Source organism: Aquarana catesbeiana, linkage group LG04 (assembly GCF_042186555.1).
Source record: "Aquarana catesbeiana isolate 2022-GZ linkage group LG04, ASM4218655v1, whole genome shotgun sequence".
NCBI classification, from domain to species: Eukaryota; Metazoa; Chordata; class Amphibia; order Anura; family Ranidae; genus Aquarana; species Aquarana catesbeiana.
The window spans coordinates 186,087,014-186,107,311 of NC_133327.1; the positions used below are offsets into that span (position 1 = coordinate 186,087,014).

Here is a 20,298-nt window from a genome sequence, read left to right on the forward strand (position 1 = left end):
GGGAGGTGCTTTCTAACTGTCAGGGGGATGGACTGACTGGGAGTAGAGAGAGATCGCTGTTCCTGATCACTAGGAACAGCTGATCTCTCTCCTCCCCTGTCAGAACGGGGTTCCGCCTCTGTGAGGAGCAATCGCGGGTGGCCTGCGCCACGGGCGTGCGCCCTGTATCCATTACACGGAACGACGTACAGCTATGTCGTTTCATCACGCCGATGTACGTCAGCAGAATGGCACGGCTGGGCAAATGGGCGTACCTGCATGTCCCCTTAAATTTGCCACCGTGCCATTGCGTGCTCGCACGCCGGCCGGGAGCTCCGTGAGTTGGGTCGCGGGTCCCATAGATACCTACGATCGCCTCACAGAGAGGAAGAATGGGGAGATGCTAATGAAAACAAGCATCTCCCCGTTCTGCCTAGTGACAGTGTCACTGATCCCTGCTCCCTGTGATCGGGAGCAGAGATCAGTGATGTGTCACACGTAGTCACGCCCCCCACAGTTAGAATCACTCCCCAGGACATACTTAACCCTTACATTTATTATAAAAACAATTATTAATAAAAATGTCATAAAACTATCCCCTATTTTGTAAACGCTATAACTTTTGCGCAAACCATTCAATCAATCAACGCTTATTGTGATTTTTCTTTTACCAAAAATATGTAGAAAAATACGTATCGGCCTAAACTGAGGAAAAAAAATGTTTTTTTATATATTTTTGGGGGATATTTATTATAGCAAAATGTAAAAAATAATGCGTTTTTTGAAAATTGTCGCTCTTTTTTCGTTTATAGTGCAAAAAATAAAAACCGTAGGGGTGATCAAATACCACCAAAAGAAAGCTCTATTTGTCGGAAAAAAAGGATGTCAATTTTGTTTGGGAGCCACGTCGCATGACCGCGCAATTGTCAGTTAAAGCGACGCAGTGGCGAATCACAAAAAGTGCTCTGGTCTTTGGCCAGCAAAATGGTCTGGGGCTTAAGTGGTTAAAGTGGTTAACAAGGGGGCCCTACCTACTCATTCACCAAAAAGGTGTAAAAAGTAAATGAAAAACAGTTGTTGACAAGTTCTTTGTTAAAAAAGACAAATAAATGTAGATCCATTGTTAATTACGATGCATGCTACTACTACCGCCAGCGTGGGGTTCCCCTTTCAATCCATACCAAATCCGAAGGGCCTGGTATAGATTGGGGGCGACCCCCAAGCATTTTTTTCTAATTTTTGCCATTATGTCACACACTGTACTTTTTTTTATTGGACATAGATAAGTCGCAGTACATTCAGAGTGAACCAGGGTTAAATGTGTTACAATGTACCCGTTACCATTTCAAACAGGGGGGGCCGGGATCTGGGGGTCCCCTTGTTAAAGGGGGCTTCCAGATTCCGATAAGCCCCCCCGCCCGCAGATCCCCACAACCACCGGGCAAGGCTTGTGGGGATGAGGCCCTCGTCAAGTTGCTTTGGTTCGCTACCCCAAAGCACTCTCCCCATGTTGAGGGCATGTGGCCTGGGGCGGTTCAGGAGGGGGGGAGCGCTCTCTCGCCCCCCCCTCTCTTCCTGAGGCCTGCCAGGTTGCATGCTTGGATAAGGGTCTGGTATGGATTTTTGGGGGACCCCCACACCATTTTTTTAAATTTTGGCACGGGGTTCCCCTTAAAATCCATACCAAACCTGAAGGGTCTGGTATGGATTTTGAGGGGGACCTCTACGCCATTTAAAAAAAAAAATGGCGCAGGGTTCCCCTTAATATCCATACCAGACCTGAAGGGTCTGGTATGGAATTTGGGGGGACCCCCACGTAATTTTTTTTTAAATTTTGGTTCGGGGCTCCCCTTAATATTCATACCAGACCCAAAGGGCCTGGTATTGGACTGGTGGGATCCCATGCCATTTTTTTCTGTATTGCCGGGACACGACAATTCATTATAGCCGTGAGTAGTTTTAAATGACTTCTTTTCCTTTAGAAATGTCATTTTGTGCAGGGACTATTCCAAACACAGGAAAAATGCGCCACTTTACAGGCATACTATAGACACCCCCCAGGTACGAAATTTAAAGGAATATTTCACTTTTATTGTTTCACTTTAAGCATTATTAAAATCACTGCTCCCGAAAAAACGGCAGTTTTTAAAACTTTTTTTTGCATTGATACATGTCCCCTGGGGTAGGACCCAGGTCCCCAAACACTTTTTATGACAATACCATGTATATAAGCCTTTAAAATTAGCACTTTTGATTTCTCCCATAGACTTTTAAAGGGTGTTCTGCGGCTTTCGAATTTTCCACGAACACCCCAAATTGTTCGCTATTCGTCGAACACCCGATGTTCGACTCGAACATTGGGCTCATCCCTAGTTCTAAGTAATTTTCTAGCAACAAATACTGCTTTTAACTTGTAAACAACAAATGTCAGAAAAAGGCCTGGTCCTTGGGTAGTTAATCTGCTCACCTGTCTTACTGTGTAATTCCCCAGACAAAAATGCAAGAGATGGGCTGTTGTGTGGTCTAAGTCATGGTGAACCCTAAATATAAGCAAAAGAAAATATTATATGTAATTGGAACACCTATTAGGAAAGTAAAGCTTTTCTGACAAATCTGTTGGGGTGTACTCATTTATGCTGAGTGAGTACTGTAAATATACTCACCGGCCATTTTATTAGGTACACCTTGCTTATACTGGGTTGGACCTCCTTTTGCCTTTAGAACTTCCTTAATTTTTCATGTCATAGATTCAACAAGATGTTGGAAACATTCCTTAGAGATTGAGGTCCATATTGGCATGGTAACATCACGCAGTTGCTGCAGATTTGTTGGCTGCACATCCATGATGGGAATCTCCTGTTCCACCACATCCCAAAGGTGCTCTATTGGATTGGGATCTGGTGACTGTGGAGGCCATTGGAGTACAGAGACCTCATTGTCAAGTTCAAGAAACCAGTGGTGAGATTATTTGAGCTTTGTGATATGGTGCATTATCCTGCTGGAAGGGGCCATCAGAAGATGGGTACACTGTAGTCATAAAGGGATGGACATGGTCAGCAACAATACTCAGGTAGGCCGTGGAGTTTAAATGATCCTCCATTGGTACTAAAGGGCCCAAAGTGTTCCAAGAAAATATCCCCCCAAACCATTACACTACCAGCCTGAACTGTTGATACAAGGCAGGGTGTATCCATGCTTCCATGTTGTTTACGACAAATTCTGACCCTATCATCTGAATGTCGCAGCTGAACTCAGCAGACTAGGCAACATTTTTCCAATCTTTTAACTAACAGGAGTGGCACCTGGTGGGGTCTCCTGCTGCTGTAGCCTATCTGCTTCAAGGTTCGATGTGTTGTGTATTCTCCATACTTTGGTTGTAATGAGTGGGTATTTGAGTTACTGTTGCTTTTCTATCATCTCAAACCAGTTTGCCCATTCTGCTCTGACCTCAACAGGGTATTTTCATCCACACAAATGCCGCTCACTGGATATTTTCTCTTTTACCGACCATTCTCTGTAAACCCTAGAGATGGTTGTGTGTGAAAATCCCAGTAGATCAGTAGTTTTTTTAAATACTCCGACCAGCCTGTCTGGCACCAACAACCATGCCATGTTCGAAGTCCGCTTTCTTCGCTATTCTGATGCTCAGTTTGAACTTCAGAAAGTCATCTTCACCACATCTAGATGCCTAAATGCATCAAGTTGCTGCCCTGTGATTGGCTGATTAGCAATTTGTGTTACAAAGCAGTTGAACAGGTGTACCTAATAAAGTGGCTGGTGAGTATATATATATATATATATATATATATATATATATTATATATATCTACACACACACATAGTATATATGCAGTTTTGCAGTAAAATTTTATTATGCTATACATGCCGTATATATGCAGTCTGAATTTTAATTATATAGAGGAATGAGTCCCTATATACAGTAAATCCAAAGATTAGAGGAAAACTACCTAGGAGGCAATTTAGTATTAGAGGCAGAAAAGAAACTCTAGAGCAGTGGTAACCAACCAGTGGCTTGTGGACCACTAATAATCCATGAAAATATTTTGGTGGTCCCCAGGGTTTCTGCCACAAATCAACATTGTGGCAGATGTATACCGCCCAATGTTGTTTCCAGTGTGTTGCACAGTATTAACTGTCAGCGTGCATTGATACCTGATGCCTCCTCTGTAGTTCTGGCTCCTGTGAACTCAGAGGGAGGCTCCAGGAGTAGTGCAGAGAGCAGGAGGTGAAGAAGGAGGGGACTTCCAATGGCAGCGCTGATCACAGACTGTAGGTGGGAGCACAGAGCTCAAGCACATGGCTGGATAAGGAGGTAAGATCCAATGATGAGTCTGTGTAAGGCAGCAGTGTGATGCAGAGTGTGGAGGGAAGGGGCAGAGGGTGGCAAGGAGCCAGAGTATTGTGTTATATAAGGCATATAAATTTCATGTTAGTGGTTTGCGTGATTCAAAATTGTGAGTTTAGTGGTTTGTGAGGAATGAAAGGTTGGCAACCAATGCTCTAGGGACCAAGCAGGCATAAAACAGGGGTCATCTTATTCACTCTTACCTTAAAATTGTTCGGGAGAAAAGCACACTGTACAGAAATAATATTACTCCATGACTTCCTTCATCTTTGAACTAGCAAAGACATGCAGACATCAGAAACGTAAATCACTGATACAAATTACCTACATTTGTTGCAAACTCATTGTATATGCTTCTATACTGGGAATGATTGTAACTAAGAACTTAACATTTGTGAACACATATACAGTAATAACAGCATAGGTATGCATTGGTAAGTTGTTATAATCATATTTTTCTACATAATGTTCTCTTGTGTAATGTATAAATGGTAATCTTACAGTCCTTTTAATACAGATTGTATTACATTAGTATTTTGCACAACCCAGAGAAATAAACTAAACTATATTTTTATTAAGTGTAAACAAAATATAGGACTTTTTTTTGACAGCACTCTAGGAAAAAAGTACAATATATAGTTTCTGCACTTTTTAATACGTTTTGCAGCCATCTTCACCTCAGTGTGACAACTCTTATACTAAACTGCAAGGTCAGCCGGCTTGCCAGACAGCTCCCGTGATTGGACACAGCGGGAATAAATTAGTGGGTCCAGCAGATGCGATGTCCGCCGGGACCCGCCGAACGTTCGGGAGAAAGGCAGAACAGCGGTCTGCCTATGTAAACAAGGCAGATCGCCGTTCTGTGAGAGGGGAACATATTGATCCTGTGTCCTGTGGTAAGGAACACAGATCCTTACCTACCCCCAGTCAAAGCACACCCCCCACAGTTGGCAAGCACTCCCTAAAATCACATTTAACCCTTTGATTGCCCCTGATGTTAACCCCCTCCCTTCCAGTGTCAGTACAGTGACAGTGCATATTTTTTTGCACTGATAACTGTATTAGTGTCACTGGTCCCCAAAAAGTGTCAAAAGTGTCAGTTAGGTGTCCGATTTGTCTGCCACAATATCGCAGTCCTGCTATAAGTCGCTAATCGCCGCCATTACTAGTAAAGAAATAAAAATAAAGAAAAAATATCCTATAGTTTGTAGACACTATACCTTTTGCACAAACCAATCAATATATGTTTATTGGAATTTTATTTACCAAAAATATGTAGCAGAATACATATTGGCCTAAATTGATGAAGACATTTGTTTTTTTACATTTTTTTTATGGGGTGTGTTTTTAACAGAAAGTAAAAAATATAGTTTTTTTTTTTCAAAATTGTTAGTCTTTTTTTGTTTATAGCCCAAAAACAAAAAACGCAGAGGTAATAAAATACCACCAAAAGAAGGCTCTATTTGTGTGAAAGATAGGGCATACATTTTATTTGGGTACAGCGTCACATGACCGCGCAATTGTCAGTTAAAGTACCACAGTGCCGTATCGCAAAAAATAGCCTGGTCATGAAGGGGGGTAAACCTTCTGGAGCTGTAGTGGTCAAATTGTGCTTGGTGTGTCAAGTAGAATATCTATGATATGGTATTTTTGCATATTAAGCATTGTATCATGTACAATTATTATAATGCTATTTCACCCATTACAACATGGGTTAATGGTTTTTTTACATAAAAAATTGCTTCCCCAGGACCAAGTGTTATACCACGATTACATATCAACAGCTGTTAGGATGATCAACATTAATGATCCAAAACAGTAAACATACTATGGCTTTCAAGGAGGGCTTGAAAACACCTATCAAAAGTATTTGTAATATAGAGCCCAGTAGTGTTCATGTGGGGAGATTATCAGCCCCCGTAGGGTACAAATGCTAGGAACTCACACTTCAGATACTGTGGTAAATGGTGTGCACAGAGACATTCAACTGAGAGGAAAAAATGGCATGTGTTCAGGGGCGGACTGACCATTCGTGCACTCGGGCACTGCCCGAGGGCCTCATGCCACTAAGGGGCCCCATCAGGGTTGCCAGCCTCAATAAAACCAGGGACAGTATGTAAAAATCTGTGTTTTTTTAAAAATCCCAAGATTATAGCTTCCCTGCCTCTCCAGTACCTTTTCAGTATGTGTATGTGTATTCTGTGTGTGTATACTGTGTGTGTATATTGTGTGTCTGTGTGTGTATATTGTATGTGTGTATACAGTGTGGCCCCATAATCTATTGCCTGGGGGCCCCATAAACTCCTATTGCCCGGGCGCCCCATAATCTCCTATTGCCCTGGGGCCCCATGAGTTGTCAGTCCGCCCCTGCATGTGTTTAAAAAGAGGCAGATAAATATCTTAGATCAGCTGGTAGGTTACCCCTATATAAGATAGTACTTACCTGTGCCTTCAGTCTTGTCATAGGATGTTAAAGAGAAATGGTCACCCTGTTCTGCCACCCTCACACACCTACAGCGCCTTGAAAAAATATTCATACACTTTGAAATGTTGTCATGTTACAATCAAAAACGTAAATTTATTTTATTGGGATTTTATGTGATAGAGATATACCAACACAAAGTGGCACATAATTGTGAAGTGGAAGGAAAATGATAAATGGTTTTCCAATTTTTTTTACAAATAAATATCTGAAAAGTGTGGCGTGCATTTGTATTCAGCCCCCTTGCAATCTTGCAAATAAGACTGGGGTGGAGGTTCACCTTCCAGCAGGATAACGATCCTAAACATACAGCCAGAGTTACAATGGAATGGTTTAGATCAGGGGTCTCCAAACTTTCTAAAGAAAGGGCCAATTTACTGTTCTTCAGACTTTAGGGGGGCCGGACCGTGCCTAATGGGAGTAAACAATGCCCAATCTCTGTTATTAGTTGGCATCAGTGGAAGGAATTATGCCCCATCGTTAGTGTCGGTGGAAGAAATGATGCCCCATTGTTGGTGGCAGCGGAAGGAATAGTGCCCATTGTTGGTGGCGGGGGGGCTGGTCTGTGGCCAGTGGGGGTAGAAAATGTCATAGTGTCAGTGGGAGTAAGCAATGTCCTATCTTTGGTATTAGGGGGATTTTTAGTGCCCCATCGTTTGTGTCAGTGGGAGGAATAGTACCCCATCATTGGTGTCAGTGGCAAGAATTATGCCTCCATTGCTGGTGTCAGTGGGAGGAAAAGTGCCCCAAGTGCCAGATAAAGGCAAGCAAGGGGCCACATCCGGCCCCAGGGCCGCAGTTTGGAGACCACTGGTTTAAATCAAAGCATATTCATGTGTTGGAATGGCCCAGTCAAAGTCCAGACCTAAATCCAATTGAGAATCTGTGACAAGACTTGAAAATTGCTGTTCACAGACGCTCTTCATCCAATCTGACAGAACTTGAGCTATTTTACAAAGAATAATGGGCAAAAATGTGACTCTCTAGATGTGCAAAGCTGGTAGAGACATCCCCAAAAAGACTTGCAGCTGTAATTGCAGTGAAAGGTGGTTCTACAAAGTATTGACTCAGAGGGGCTGAATATAAATGCACTCCACACTTTTCATATATTTATTTGTAAAAAGATTTGAAAAGCATTTATCATTTTCCTTCCACTTCACAATTATATAATTAATACTATTAATATTAATAATTAATACATTTACGTTTTTGGCTGTAACATGACAAAATGTGGGAAATTTCAAGGTACTGTATCTCTCTCCCTCCCCCTCTATAAGTATATATATATCTCCTTTGCCTTGCACCAACTAACCAATCTGGCCTCCTAGCAGTTGGTTTGGACAGCATCCCCCATTTCTTATGGCGAAAGGGGATTCCCTGCTGACACCAGAATGTAAACAAAAGAACCAACATTAAAAAAAATATGGTATGGATTGGAGGGGTACCTCATGGCAAAAAAACAAACAAATGGCGTGAGGTCCCCCCCAAAATCCATACCAGACCCTTATCTGAGCAAGCAGCCAGCTGGATGAGGACAATAGCCTCTTCCCTACAGCCCTGGCTCTATGCACTTGCACTTTTGTCCTGGAATAGTGTGATGAAAACATCCCATATTTCATTTAAACTGCACATCTAAGGGATGGGAGGAAATTGTTTTGAAGCAACCCCAATATTTCCTTGGTAATATAATCTAGTTATAAAGTGTGACTAGGATTTTTTTTTTTTTTTTGGCTGTTCAAAACTGCCATTGGGTGGTGCTGCTGATCAAGGTTCTAAAATGATCAGCTATGATGCATGACAGACTTGCACAAAAAGACACATTTGAACCATGTTTGACAGTATATACTCGAACATTAGGTAACTTTTTTATAGATATCAACTTTTTTACACGTATTATTATAGAAAAAGAATATATCATATATATAATATATATAGATCAGTAAATAAAGTTGTCATTCTCAAACTGCACAGAAATTGTTGCACATGTTGGGAAAGAGCGTGTGTCATACATTTTTGTGACTATTTAACAGCTTCAGTCCAGGACCATTTGGCTGGACAAAGACCAGAGCACTTTTTGCGATTCGGCACTGCACCGCTTTAACTGACATTTGTGCGGTCGTGCGACGTGGCTCCCAAACAAAATTGACGTCCTTTTTTCCCACAAATAGAGCTTTCTTTTGGTGGTATTTGATCACCTTTGTGGTTTTTATTTTTTGCGATATAAACAAAAAAAAAAACGACAATTTTGAAAAAAACGCATTATTTTTTACTTTTTGCTATAATAAATATCCCCAAAAAATATATAAAAAACTATTTTTTTCCTCAGTTTAGGCCAATATGTATTATTCTACATATTTTTGGTAAAAAAAAAATCGCAATAAGCGTATATTGATTGGTTTGCGCAAAAGTTATAGCATCTACAAAATAGGGGATAGTTTTATGGCATTTTTATTAATATTTTTTTTTTGTTACTAGTAATGGCGGCAATCAGCAATTTTTATCATGACTGCGACATTATGGCGGACACGTCGGACAATTTTGACACATTTTTGGGACCATTGGCATTAATACAGTGATTAGTGCTATTACAAATGCTTTGATTACTGTAAAAATGTCATTGGCAGTGAAGGGGTTAACACTAGGGAGCAGTGAAGGGGTTAATCTGTGTCCTAGTTTGTATTCTAACTGAAGGGGCGATGGGACTGTGCAGGGAAGCTAACAGATTGCTGTTCATACTCTGTATGAACAGACGATCTGTCAATTCTCCCCTCAGAGAACAGTTTCCGGTTCTCTGCTTTTCCCCCGAGTGATTGCGGGAGCCTGGCGGTGATCGAGACCGCCGGGCACTCGCATCAGCTCGGGGCGTCCCCTAGTGGCCACAGGGTGAAGCGACGTTCCATAACGTCATTTCGCCCAGCCGTACCATTCTGCTGCAGTACAACTGCAGCTGCTGGTAGGCATGTGGTTAAAATAAAATAGCTCCATTCTAACTTTACTCATAGACACCTCATAGAACCTAATAATTCAAACTAGTCATAAGCTGTTTGTTGGTTTTCAGTGCTGAGAGCTGACACTATGGTTTTTGAGTTCTTTTTGCCAATGACACCAAACTGAAATGATCCACAACATGCCAGAATGCTGCAAACTATACCTAAATTACAGGCTATTTCTAATGCCCTTAAAGTGATTGTAAACGATAACCATGTAAAACAACCCATTCAGTTTAAAATAGAAATGAAAGGCAAAACATTTTTGTATAGATATAAAAAAAACATTATAAATCCCTTTTTTTCCCTTTATTATAAGTGATCACATTCCCTGTGTTCTCAGCTGCATAAGAGCTGGGGGATGAGAAGCAGCAGCACACTGAGCTTTATTATAAGTGATCACATTCCCTGTGTTCTCAGCTGCATAAGAGCTGGGGGATGAGAAGCAGCAGCACACTGAGCTTGCCAGTGAAGGACTGTGCAGCGGGGGCATGTCAGGACAAGTCTGATTATTAGAGGAGAGCACACTGATTGTCCAGCATAGCTAGAGAACTGACCACAGTGTGTTCTCCTGCTTAGTGTGGTCAGTTTTTAAAGCGGAAGTAAAGGCCGCTATAAAATTTTTTTTAAATTCCCCCAGGTGAGTTTTGCCATAATGTGCTAGTATGCACAGCATACTAGTACATTATGGCAGACTTACCTGTCATATAGTATCCTCCAGCGCTGCAGTGGGATCGATCCACCAGGCCCCCCGGCACCTCCATCTTCGCCTGGTCTATCTTCCGTGTCCCGTGCCTTCTCCCATTTAAAAGGCCAGGCTGTGATGATGTCACTCTTGCGCTCGTGAGTCACATTGCTGCCGCGCAAATCGGGCCCGTAAATGGGGTCTCTTCTGTCTCTTCTGTCATTAATACCCTACCTGTCAGCCATTTGTTTAAAATCAGCTTTACTTCCACTTTAATAGGAAAGCAAGGGGACTAGCAGGAACACCAGGGATTTCACATAAAGGAAGTAATACAAAGAGAACAGAATACCTTTTCATACAAGTATATACAATACACCAAACACATATCCGGAATATGAAGTTGGAGTAACAAACACTTTAAAAGAGAAGTATGGGTTTCCTTTTTTTTGCTTGCATCTATTTTATGTGAGCTGCTGATATCTAAAAATGTTTCCAGCCCTCTCTGTTAAAATCAAGCTAAATACCTGTGGGAGGGTCTACAGACTTTCATACATCGTCATACCGACAATGGTCTGGCTCTGGAGTCTGGATCCACCCACTTTCCTGTCATCTTGCTTGATTGATGATGGCTCTCTGCGCTCTGCTCGTTTCCGAGACTTCACAGAGCGTAGCTGCTCCCTTCTCCCCCCTCCTCTGCAGCCTGTTCGGATGGTCAGAAGAATTGGCAGAGATATCAGCACTTCAGTGACTAAGGTAGGAGAAGTCACTGATAGTGCTGTGTATGTAAATGTCCTCTACATATTACTATCTACCAGAGTGAAAACAATATATTTTTAAAGCAGAATACACATATGGATGTGACAGCACACAGGCATTCCATGCATTACGGTATAGTAAAATGAAATAAAATCAGAGCTAACATTGTGAATGAATCCTTGAGTACAGGGGATGGGGGTGATGGGACTGTATAGGAGTACAGGGGATGGGGATGATGGGACTGTATAGGAGTACAGGGGATGGGGATGATGGGATTGTATAGGAGTACAGGGGATGGGGATGATGGGATTGTATAAGAATACAGGGGATGTGGATTATGGGACTGTATGGGAGTACAGGAGATGGGGGTGATGGGATTGTATAGGAGTACAGGGGATGGGGATGATGGGATTGTATAGGAGTGCAGGGGATGGGGATGATGGGACTGTATAGGAGTACAGGGGATGGGGATGATGGGACTGTATAGGAGTACAGGGGATGGGGATGATGGGTCTGTATAGCAGTACAGGGGATGGGATGATGGGATTGTATAGGAGTACAGGGGATGGGGATGATGGGATTGTATAGGAGTACAGAGAATGGGGATGATGGGATTGTATAGGAGTACAGGGGATGGGGATGATTGGTCTGTATAGGAGTACAGGGGATGGGGATGATGGGACTGCATGGAGGTACAGTGCATGGGGATGATGGGACTGTATAGGAGTACAGGGGATGGGGATGATGGGACTGTATAGGTGTACAGGATGATGGGATTGTATACGAGTACAGGGATGGGGATGGGGATGACGGGATTGTATAGGAGTACAGGAGATGGGGGAGGATGGGACTGTATGGGAGTATAGTGGATGGGGATGATGGGACTGTATAGCAGTACAGGGGATGGGGATGATGGGACTGTATAGGAGTACAGGGGATGGGGATGATGGGATTGTAAAGGGGTACAGGGGATGGGGGAATAGGGATGACATCAGTTGGAGAGGGATGGTGATGGGGGATGGGTTCAGTGACAGAGAGATGATTTGTATGTACAAAAAAGAAGACTCTGGAGACATATCGGGGGTCACTTTAGATGTGGGGGAGTTGTCAGTCTCCTATGTACTGAACACAGGTATGCTCTCTACACATAGCACTGTGTACATTTCAGAGAACAGACACAGAGCACAGGTCACTATGCTCCTCACCATGTCTCCTCTTCTGATATAACACAGTGCTATGTGTAGAGAGATTTCCCGTGTTTATTTCTGTACATGAGAAGTTTTCAGTGACTCTCTCCCCCCTCTCCCCATCGGCTGGATGAGACGCTGACATGAACTTTGAATGAGTGGGGGGGGAATTCGGAGGACACAGGAAGGAACATCAAAGCCCAGGGGAGAGGTGTTGGAGTCTTGCAGAGGAGATCTTGCAGATAACAGCCAGAGAAAGGTGAGGGCTTCACTGATTGTATCACACGGTCTCTCTGCTTCCGGGTTTTAGCTAGGGACACACTGCCATGGAAACAGAGGCACATGAAGAACGTGCTCGTTCTAGATAGCAGCCTGGCTGTTCACCTCTTCACCAGGCACACCCACATGTCCTCCAGAGGGAGGGAGTGAAGGAGTGGCTGGATTGTGGAGCTGTATCCACCCCCTGGAAACTTTTGAACTGAGAGAGAACCATTAGAGGCTGATTCTGGACACTTCAAAAGACTATTCTGCAAAAACTATAGGGCTGAGGAAAGAAAGAAATGCAATGCAGGTATGAGGGTAGCATGTACTACCTATTTTGCATTCCCATACTTCTCCTTTAAGTTCACCTTTGGGAACATGTTACGTGTTCCACACGTTTTTAGGGTGGAACAAGTAACATGTTCCCACTCTTGCTTCGTCTCTCTGAATCGCTGTATCTAGTGACAGCAAGTGGGGGATCTTCTACCCCTGTTTGCTGTCACTATTTAAAAAAAAAAACACGACTGTGCGGGTATCCACCTGCCCGGCCATATCATTCATTCACAGTGTTCTATAAATGGGAAACTATAAGTACTGACTGCCTTTGTGGCTGTTGGCTTGTAGTTCTCAATGAACTACCAGGGCACTGTTGAGCAGCCTAGGTAGTTCATTGTCTCTTCCTGTCAGTGTGTATATGCCTGCTCATCTGAGGTATGAGCAGACAGAAACACTGAGGAGGATGCAGGAGTCCTGCATGGCACCCGCGATCTGCTGAGTGTGGGTGCAATGCTTTCCAAGCTCCAAGTAAAATAAATAATAAATGCACATTTTTTCACCTGCAAAAATATGTGCACTGATTTATTGATTTTTTGAAAGGTGAACTTAGCCTTTAACACCAAACCTTCCTCCCAGGACCAATTTATTGCTCCCAGCTGGTTCTTATTTGTAGGGACTGTCTCTCTTCCTGAATCCCTCTGACCCTCTTCTCCACTGCTTTTCATGATATGATATGATATTTGTGATATACAGACCTCTACAAATAATTTACTATTGAACTACCAGATGTGTTTTACTGCATTAAACATTTCATCTCGCCTCTAAAAGTTTGCATGTGTTAATTTGAAAAAAAACAGTGTAAAGATAAAGTGGTAATGAAAAAGGTTTGCTCAGTTCTTGCATAACAGTCTGGGGACATTGTAGGGTGCATGCTTTGCATGTATACTTTGTGCTAAAAGAGGCGTCCCTCTTTGCGATCTCAGAAAGTTGTAAAGTATGATAACTGACTTAGAATTGTTAAAACGGCATTCTATGCATTAAAAAAAAAAAAAAAAACTTCTGTGTGTAGCAGCACCCCCTAATTAAATACCTGAGCCCCTTCTCTCCAACAATGTCCACAATCCCCTCAGCCATCCAGGACACTCCTCCTGATTGGCTGAGACAGAGCAGCGGTGCCATTCGCTCCTGTGGCTGTCAATCAAAGTCAGTCAGCCAATCAGGGAGAGAGGGGATGGGCCAGGTCGGGGCTCCATGTCTGAATGGATACACGGAGCTCTGACTTGGGTGCCCCCTGTAGCAAGCTGCTGGCTGAGGGGCCCCAAAGAGAGACCTGAAAAGAGGAGGATCCAGGCTGCTCTGTGCAAATTCACTGCACAGAGGAGGCAAGTATAACATGTTTGTTATTTAAAAAAAAAAGAGCTATTACAATCACTTTAAAGTGTTTGTAAACACTTACATATACCCACTGAAATGAATAGCCTCAGGTGATACACAGAGATGAAAGAAATCCTCCTACAAGTTTTACTTGTTTACCTGCAGTTTTCTCTTGTCTACAACCCTTCAAAAGAGCACTATTGTGAAGAAATCCTTCTGAATCTGTGTGGAGCAGCGACGAGGGGTTAGAGAGGCTGCAGTTACACTGAGAGAGAACTAATTGGAGGAAAGGAACACCCCCCCCCCCCCCCCCGCCAGCACATAGGCAGAGCAATGAAGGAACATGCAGAGCTGTATTCTGAATAGACAAGCTGTGTGCTAAATTACCCTCCCCCCCCCCCCCCCGTCACAAATTTATCTCACATGTCGGGGGGAACTTTTTAGAAGTGACTTATGCTGATAACAGAGGAAGGAAGCACCAGAGAGAAACGACACTCAGAGCTTTGGAGAGAGACAAGTAAACACTACACAAATGTGTGCTTTGTTCACATTTCATGACTGGGGTTTACAACCACTTTAACATGTAGATATAGCCATGTTTTTCTGGTTATGGATAGAACAGAAAAAAAAAATATTTTTTTCTGACTGTCAGCGGCATCTGATTGCATGTGCGTGCTGCGTAGCTAAAAATCTTCTGTCTGGCTTTCTCAATTTTTCAGTTGAAGGATGTTGAGCAGGAGCTGACAGAGTGACTTTACAAACCAGCCGAAATCTGCATAGTGTATTGCCAACCTAATTTTGGATTACCCCTCATGTTCTGTTTTTTTTTCACAAAATCTCTTTAACGTGGACACAGACAGCTAAACCAACTTATCAGTCTCTGCCCATCCACATTTTATTAAAAAAATTTCAGACAATGAAACTTTTAATATGTTATGGAGACTTACACAATGTATGTGTGCACAAAGGAATTCCTCCATCTTGTCTTTTTCCACAAATTCAAATAAATGGAGCTGTCAAACAAAGCATACTTTTGTTATTATGCCACAAAGAATCTCTAAAAAGATATAACAATACTCTTTATGGTATTTTTAAGAGCTAAAATAAATGTACATCAAAGCCTGTTATATAAAGGGAATCTGCCAGGACAGAAATATGAAGGATGCCATGTGCCTGTGCTTTTACGTGTATCCTTACTTCAATATTAATTGACTCACTGACTTGGATCAAACATGTGCATATCAGGTGTCCTCATCAGTCACAGCTGCCATGACTGGATCCTTTGAATAAGCTGAGTAATGTACCTGAAATAATGGAGGCCTTTATAAATCACTAAAAATATATAGCATGTGCTTTGTTCAATCGCCAGTTTCTGTAAAAAATTTTGACTGGAGCATGCATATGTTCCTCAACACATTGAGGATTACTTGGAGGAAAGCAGTAACTACTAAAGGCACATACAGAGATTAGCCATAGCAATATGACCCCCGACAGGTATAGTGAAAAACATTGATTATTTTGCTACAATGGCATCTGAAAGTCCATGGGATATATTAGGCAGCAGGTGAACATGTTGTTCCTAAAACTGATGGTTTAAAATCAGAAAAAATGGGCAAGCATAAGGATTTGAATGACTATGAAAAGTGCTAAGTGTAATGGCTAGACGAATCGGTCAGAGCATCTCCAAAACTGCAACTCTTGTGGGATGTTCCCGGTCTGCAGTGGTCAGGACCTACCAAATGTGGTTAAAGCAAGGAAAACCAGCAAATTGGCAATAGGGTCTTGGGTGACCAAGGCTCATTGATGCATATGGGCAGAAAGGCTGGCCCATGTAGTCTGATTCAATAGAAGAGCTTCTGTGGCATAAACTGCTGAAAAAGGTAATGCTGGTTCCAATAGAAAGGTGTCAAAATACACAATGCATTGCAGTTTGTTGTGTATGGGGCTGTGTAGCCGCAGGCCAGTCACAGCGTCCATCCTGACCCATGGCCACAGCCAAAAGCACCTACAATGGACACATGAGCATCAGAACTGAACCACGGAGGAATGGAAAAAGGCGGAATGGTCTGATGAATTGCATTTTCTTTTACATCATGTGATTGGCCGGGTGCATGTTTGTTGTTTACCTGGGGAAGAGCACCAGAGTGCACTATGGGGAGAAGGCAAGCCAGAGGAGGCAATGTAATGCTTTGGACAATTTTCTGCTGGGAAACCTTGGGTCCTGCCACTCATGTGGATGCTACTTTGGAATCCATGCCTCAACAGGTCATAGCTATTTTGGAGGCAAAAGGGGACCTACAGTCAGGTCCATAAATATTGAGACATCGGCAAAATTCTAATCTTTTTGGCTCTACACACCACCACAATGGATTTGAAATTAAACAAACAAGATGTGCTTTAACTGCAGACTTTTGGCTTTAATGTGAGGGCATTAACATCCAAATCAAGTGAACGGTGTAGGAATTACAACAGTTTGTATATGTGCCTCCCACTTTTGAAGGGACCAAAAGTAATGGGACAGATTAACAATCATCCATCAAACTTTCTCTTTTTAATACTTGGTTGCAAATCCTTTGCAGTAAATTACAGCCTGAAATCTGGAACACATAGACATCACCAGACGCTGGGTTTCATCCCTGGTGATGCTCTGTCAGGCCTCTACTGCAACTGTCTTCAGTTCCTGCTTGTTCTTGGGGCATTTTCCCCTCAGTTTTGTCTTCAGCAAGTGAAATGCATGCTCAATTGGATTCAGGTCAAGTGATTGACTTGGCCATTGCATAACATTCCACTTCTTTCCCTTAAAAAACTCTTTGGTTGCTGTCGCAGTATGCTTTGGGTCATTGTCCATCTGCACTGTGAAGCGCCGTCCAATGAGTTCTGAAGCATTTTGCTGATAATGAGCAGATAATATTGCCAGAAACACTTCAGAATTCATCCTGCTGCTTTTGTCAGCAGTCACATCAGCAATAAATACAAGAGAACCAGTTCCATTGGCAGCCATACATGCCCACGCCATGACACTACCACCACCATGCTTCACTGATAAGGTGGTATGCTTTGGATCATGAGCAGTTCCTTTCCTTCTCCATACTCTTCTCTTCCCATCACTCTGGTACAAGTTGATCTTGGTCTCATCTGTCCATAGGACAGAACTGTTCCAGAACTGTGAAGGCTTTTTTAGATGTTGTTTGGTAAACTCTAATCTGGCCTTCCTGTTTTTGGGGCTCACCAATGATTTACATCTTGTGGGGAACCCTCTGTATTCACTCTGGTGAAGTCTTCTCTTGATTGTTGACTTTGACACACATACACCTACCCCCTGGAAAGTGTTCTTGATCTGGAAGGATGTTTTCTTCACCAGGGAAAGAATTCTTCGGTCATCCACCACAGTTGTTTTCCGTGGTCTTCTGGGTCTTTTGGTGTTGCTGAGCTCACCGGTGCGTTCTTTCTTTTTAAGGATGTTCCAAACAGTTGATTTGGCCACACCTAATGTTTTTGCTATCTCTCTGATGGGTTTGTTTTGGTTTTTCAGCCTAATGGTGGCTAGCTTCACTGATAGTGACAGCTCTTTGGAACTCATATTGAGAGTTGAGAGCAACAGATTCCAAATGTAAATAGCACACTTGAAATGAACTCTGGACCTTTTATCTGCTCCTTGTAAATGGGATAATGAGGGAATAACCCACACCTGGCCATGGAACAGCTGAGCAGCCAATTGTCCCATTACTTTTGGTCCCTTAAAAAGTGGGAGGCACATAAACAAACTGTTGTAATTCCTACACCGTTCACCTGATTTGGATGTAAATACCCTCAAATTAAAGCTGAAAGTCTGCAGTTAAAGCACATCTTGTTCATTTCGTTTCAAATCCATTGTGGTGGTGTATAGTGCCAAAAAGATTAGAATTGTGTCGATGTCCCAATATTTATGGACCTGACTGTACTCAATATTAGGTGGGTGGTCATAATGTTATAGTTGGATGGTGTATGTTGCAGCTACTGCCTGGCTTATGCAAATGCACAAGCCCAGAATTACTCTCCTTTACCTTCTACAAAGGACGTGCTGTCCTCCACATTAGCCCTGACTTTCAGTAGGCTTCTACTGATGCAAAGGCTGACATATGAAGAGTGTACAAAAAGCTAAATTTCTTGTTGCTTGTAGCAGCTAATCAAAATACTGGATTATTAATCCTGGGCTGTGAAAACTGCAGTTGATTTTTGCTTTAGGTTTATTTTTAGTAACTGTGCCCTTGTTTACCCATAGCTTGCACTGGGTGAGTGGGTTAGGACCAGAGACTTGCTGGATATTCTGTATAAGGGCTCATCCAGATGGGCACCGAGACCCGTCCTCCATGCTGAGCTCCTCTTGGCTGCATGTGCATCCAGCTTGGAGCTTTGATCAAGAAGCCCAAAGAAGGGGATGCAGATGCAGTAGGGCCAGGTGCATGTACCCAGTTGCATGTCAAAATTTGACTTGTGGGCAGGAGCAGGTGCACGCACTTGAATCCAGATACTGTGCATTCAGGTCTGTACACCCACTGCATCTGCTGCATCCACTTCTTTGTGCTGCCTGCATGCTGCTCCAAGGTGATACACATACAGCAAAAACCAGCTCAGCAGAGAAGATGGGTCTCAGTGCCCATCCGAAAAAACTCCAAGCTAGCTTAATTTTGGTCCCATTTTCCTGTTCAATGTATCTACCCTAACAGTGGGACAGAGTTTTTTTTTTTTTTAAAGGCACTATAGGCTAGAAGCTCTCAAAACCTGTCTCTGCTACAGAATGTGCTTACTGGTCTTGTTCTAAATCAGGGGTCTTCAAACCTTCTAAGCAAAGGACCAGTTTACTGTCCTTCAGGCTTTAAGGGGCCATACTGTGGTCACTGGGAGTACACAATGCCCCATTGTTTGTTTTAATGGAACGAATAGTGCTCCATCAATGGTGTTAGTGGAAAGAATAGTGCCCCATCAATGGTGTCAGTAGGAGGAATAGTGCCCCATAAATGGTATCAGTGGGAAGAATAGTGCCCCATCAATGGTGTCAGTATGAGGAATAGTGCCCAATCAATGGTGTCAGTGGAAGGAATGGCATCCCATCATTGGTGTCAGTTGGAGGAGTAGTGCCCCAAGGGCCGGATAAAGGCAAGCAAAGGGACACGTCCGGCCCTCAAGCCACAGTTTGTAAACCAATGTTCTAAATCATAACACTTCCAGCACAGCAGGCTCCTCCAACCTGTTTGCAGCTTGCACACAGCTCAATGCATGAAATAGAAGTTGCACTGCATGGCTCTATAGCAATTGTCAGAAAAAGTATTATGCACATGTTATGTACACCTTGAGGACATAAAGGGACTCCCTGTGTATTGAGTGCGCCATCCAGCTTACTCATACATAGAAACATGCATAGAGACTCTTAAGAGTGTAAAAGCAAATGTGATTATCTGGCATCCTGGCACACTTTAAGGAAAGCTACAAATCTGCATTGGTGAAAAATATACCATATCCCCAGTAATGTGAATGTAAACATTATAAACACTGGTTCAAATTTATCAAAGGCCACTTAGGTCTTACTTGACCTGTACTGCAGGGTTGGTCAAAAGTCTGATGCAATGGCCCAAAAGGCCATTATTTAACAAGTACATAACATTGAACATTCATAAAATTTGATTGAACATTCATATTTTATATTATGAAGGTGTAGTAGGGAGCTCTAGCTATCTCGTGGTCAGCAGTGATTTGTACAGGCTTTCTAACCCATCCAATTGATTGCTCTTCCAGACATTAGTCAGCCTGGGTTGGATTCCTTCCTCAAACAAGAGATTATTATCCAATCTGGCTGGAAGTGTATGGACTTGATTTAATCTCTTGTCTTAGTAATTAAAACCTGGAATGGAAAAGCTTCAAGGGAAGTGGTTGACATTTTATTCTTAGTAAGCATATGTAGCACTCTC

At 42.7% G+C, this 20,298-nt stretch overlaps 1 protein-coding gene across 2 annotated transcripts in view; it reads right to left on the reverse strand.

The window, feature by feature from the left end:
* The window catches only part of MINDY4B (MINDY family member 4B), a 137,886-nt gene that overhangs the window by 23,311 nt on the left and 94,277 nt on the right, over window positions 1–20,298 (reverse strand). For both annotated transcript variants that reach the window (XM_073629080.1, XM_073629081.1), the window contains 3 exons: window positions 15,301–15,366; window positions 4,549–4,619; window positions 2,447–2,519 (listed from right to left, as the gene is read on the reverse strand). In XM_073629080.1, coding sequence (XP_073485181.1) covers window positions 2,447–2,519; window positions 4,549–4,619; window positions 15,301–15,366 — 210 coding nt within the window. The remainder of the gene's footprint in view (window positions 1–2,446; window positions 2,520–4,548; window positions 4,620–15,300; window positions 15,367–20,298) is intronic.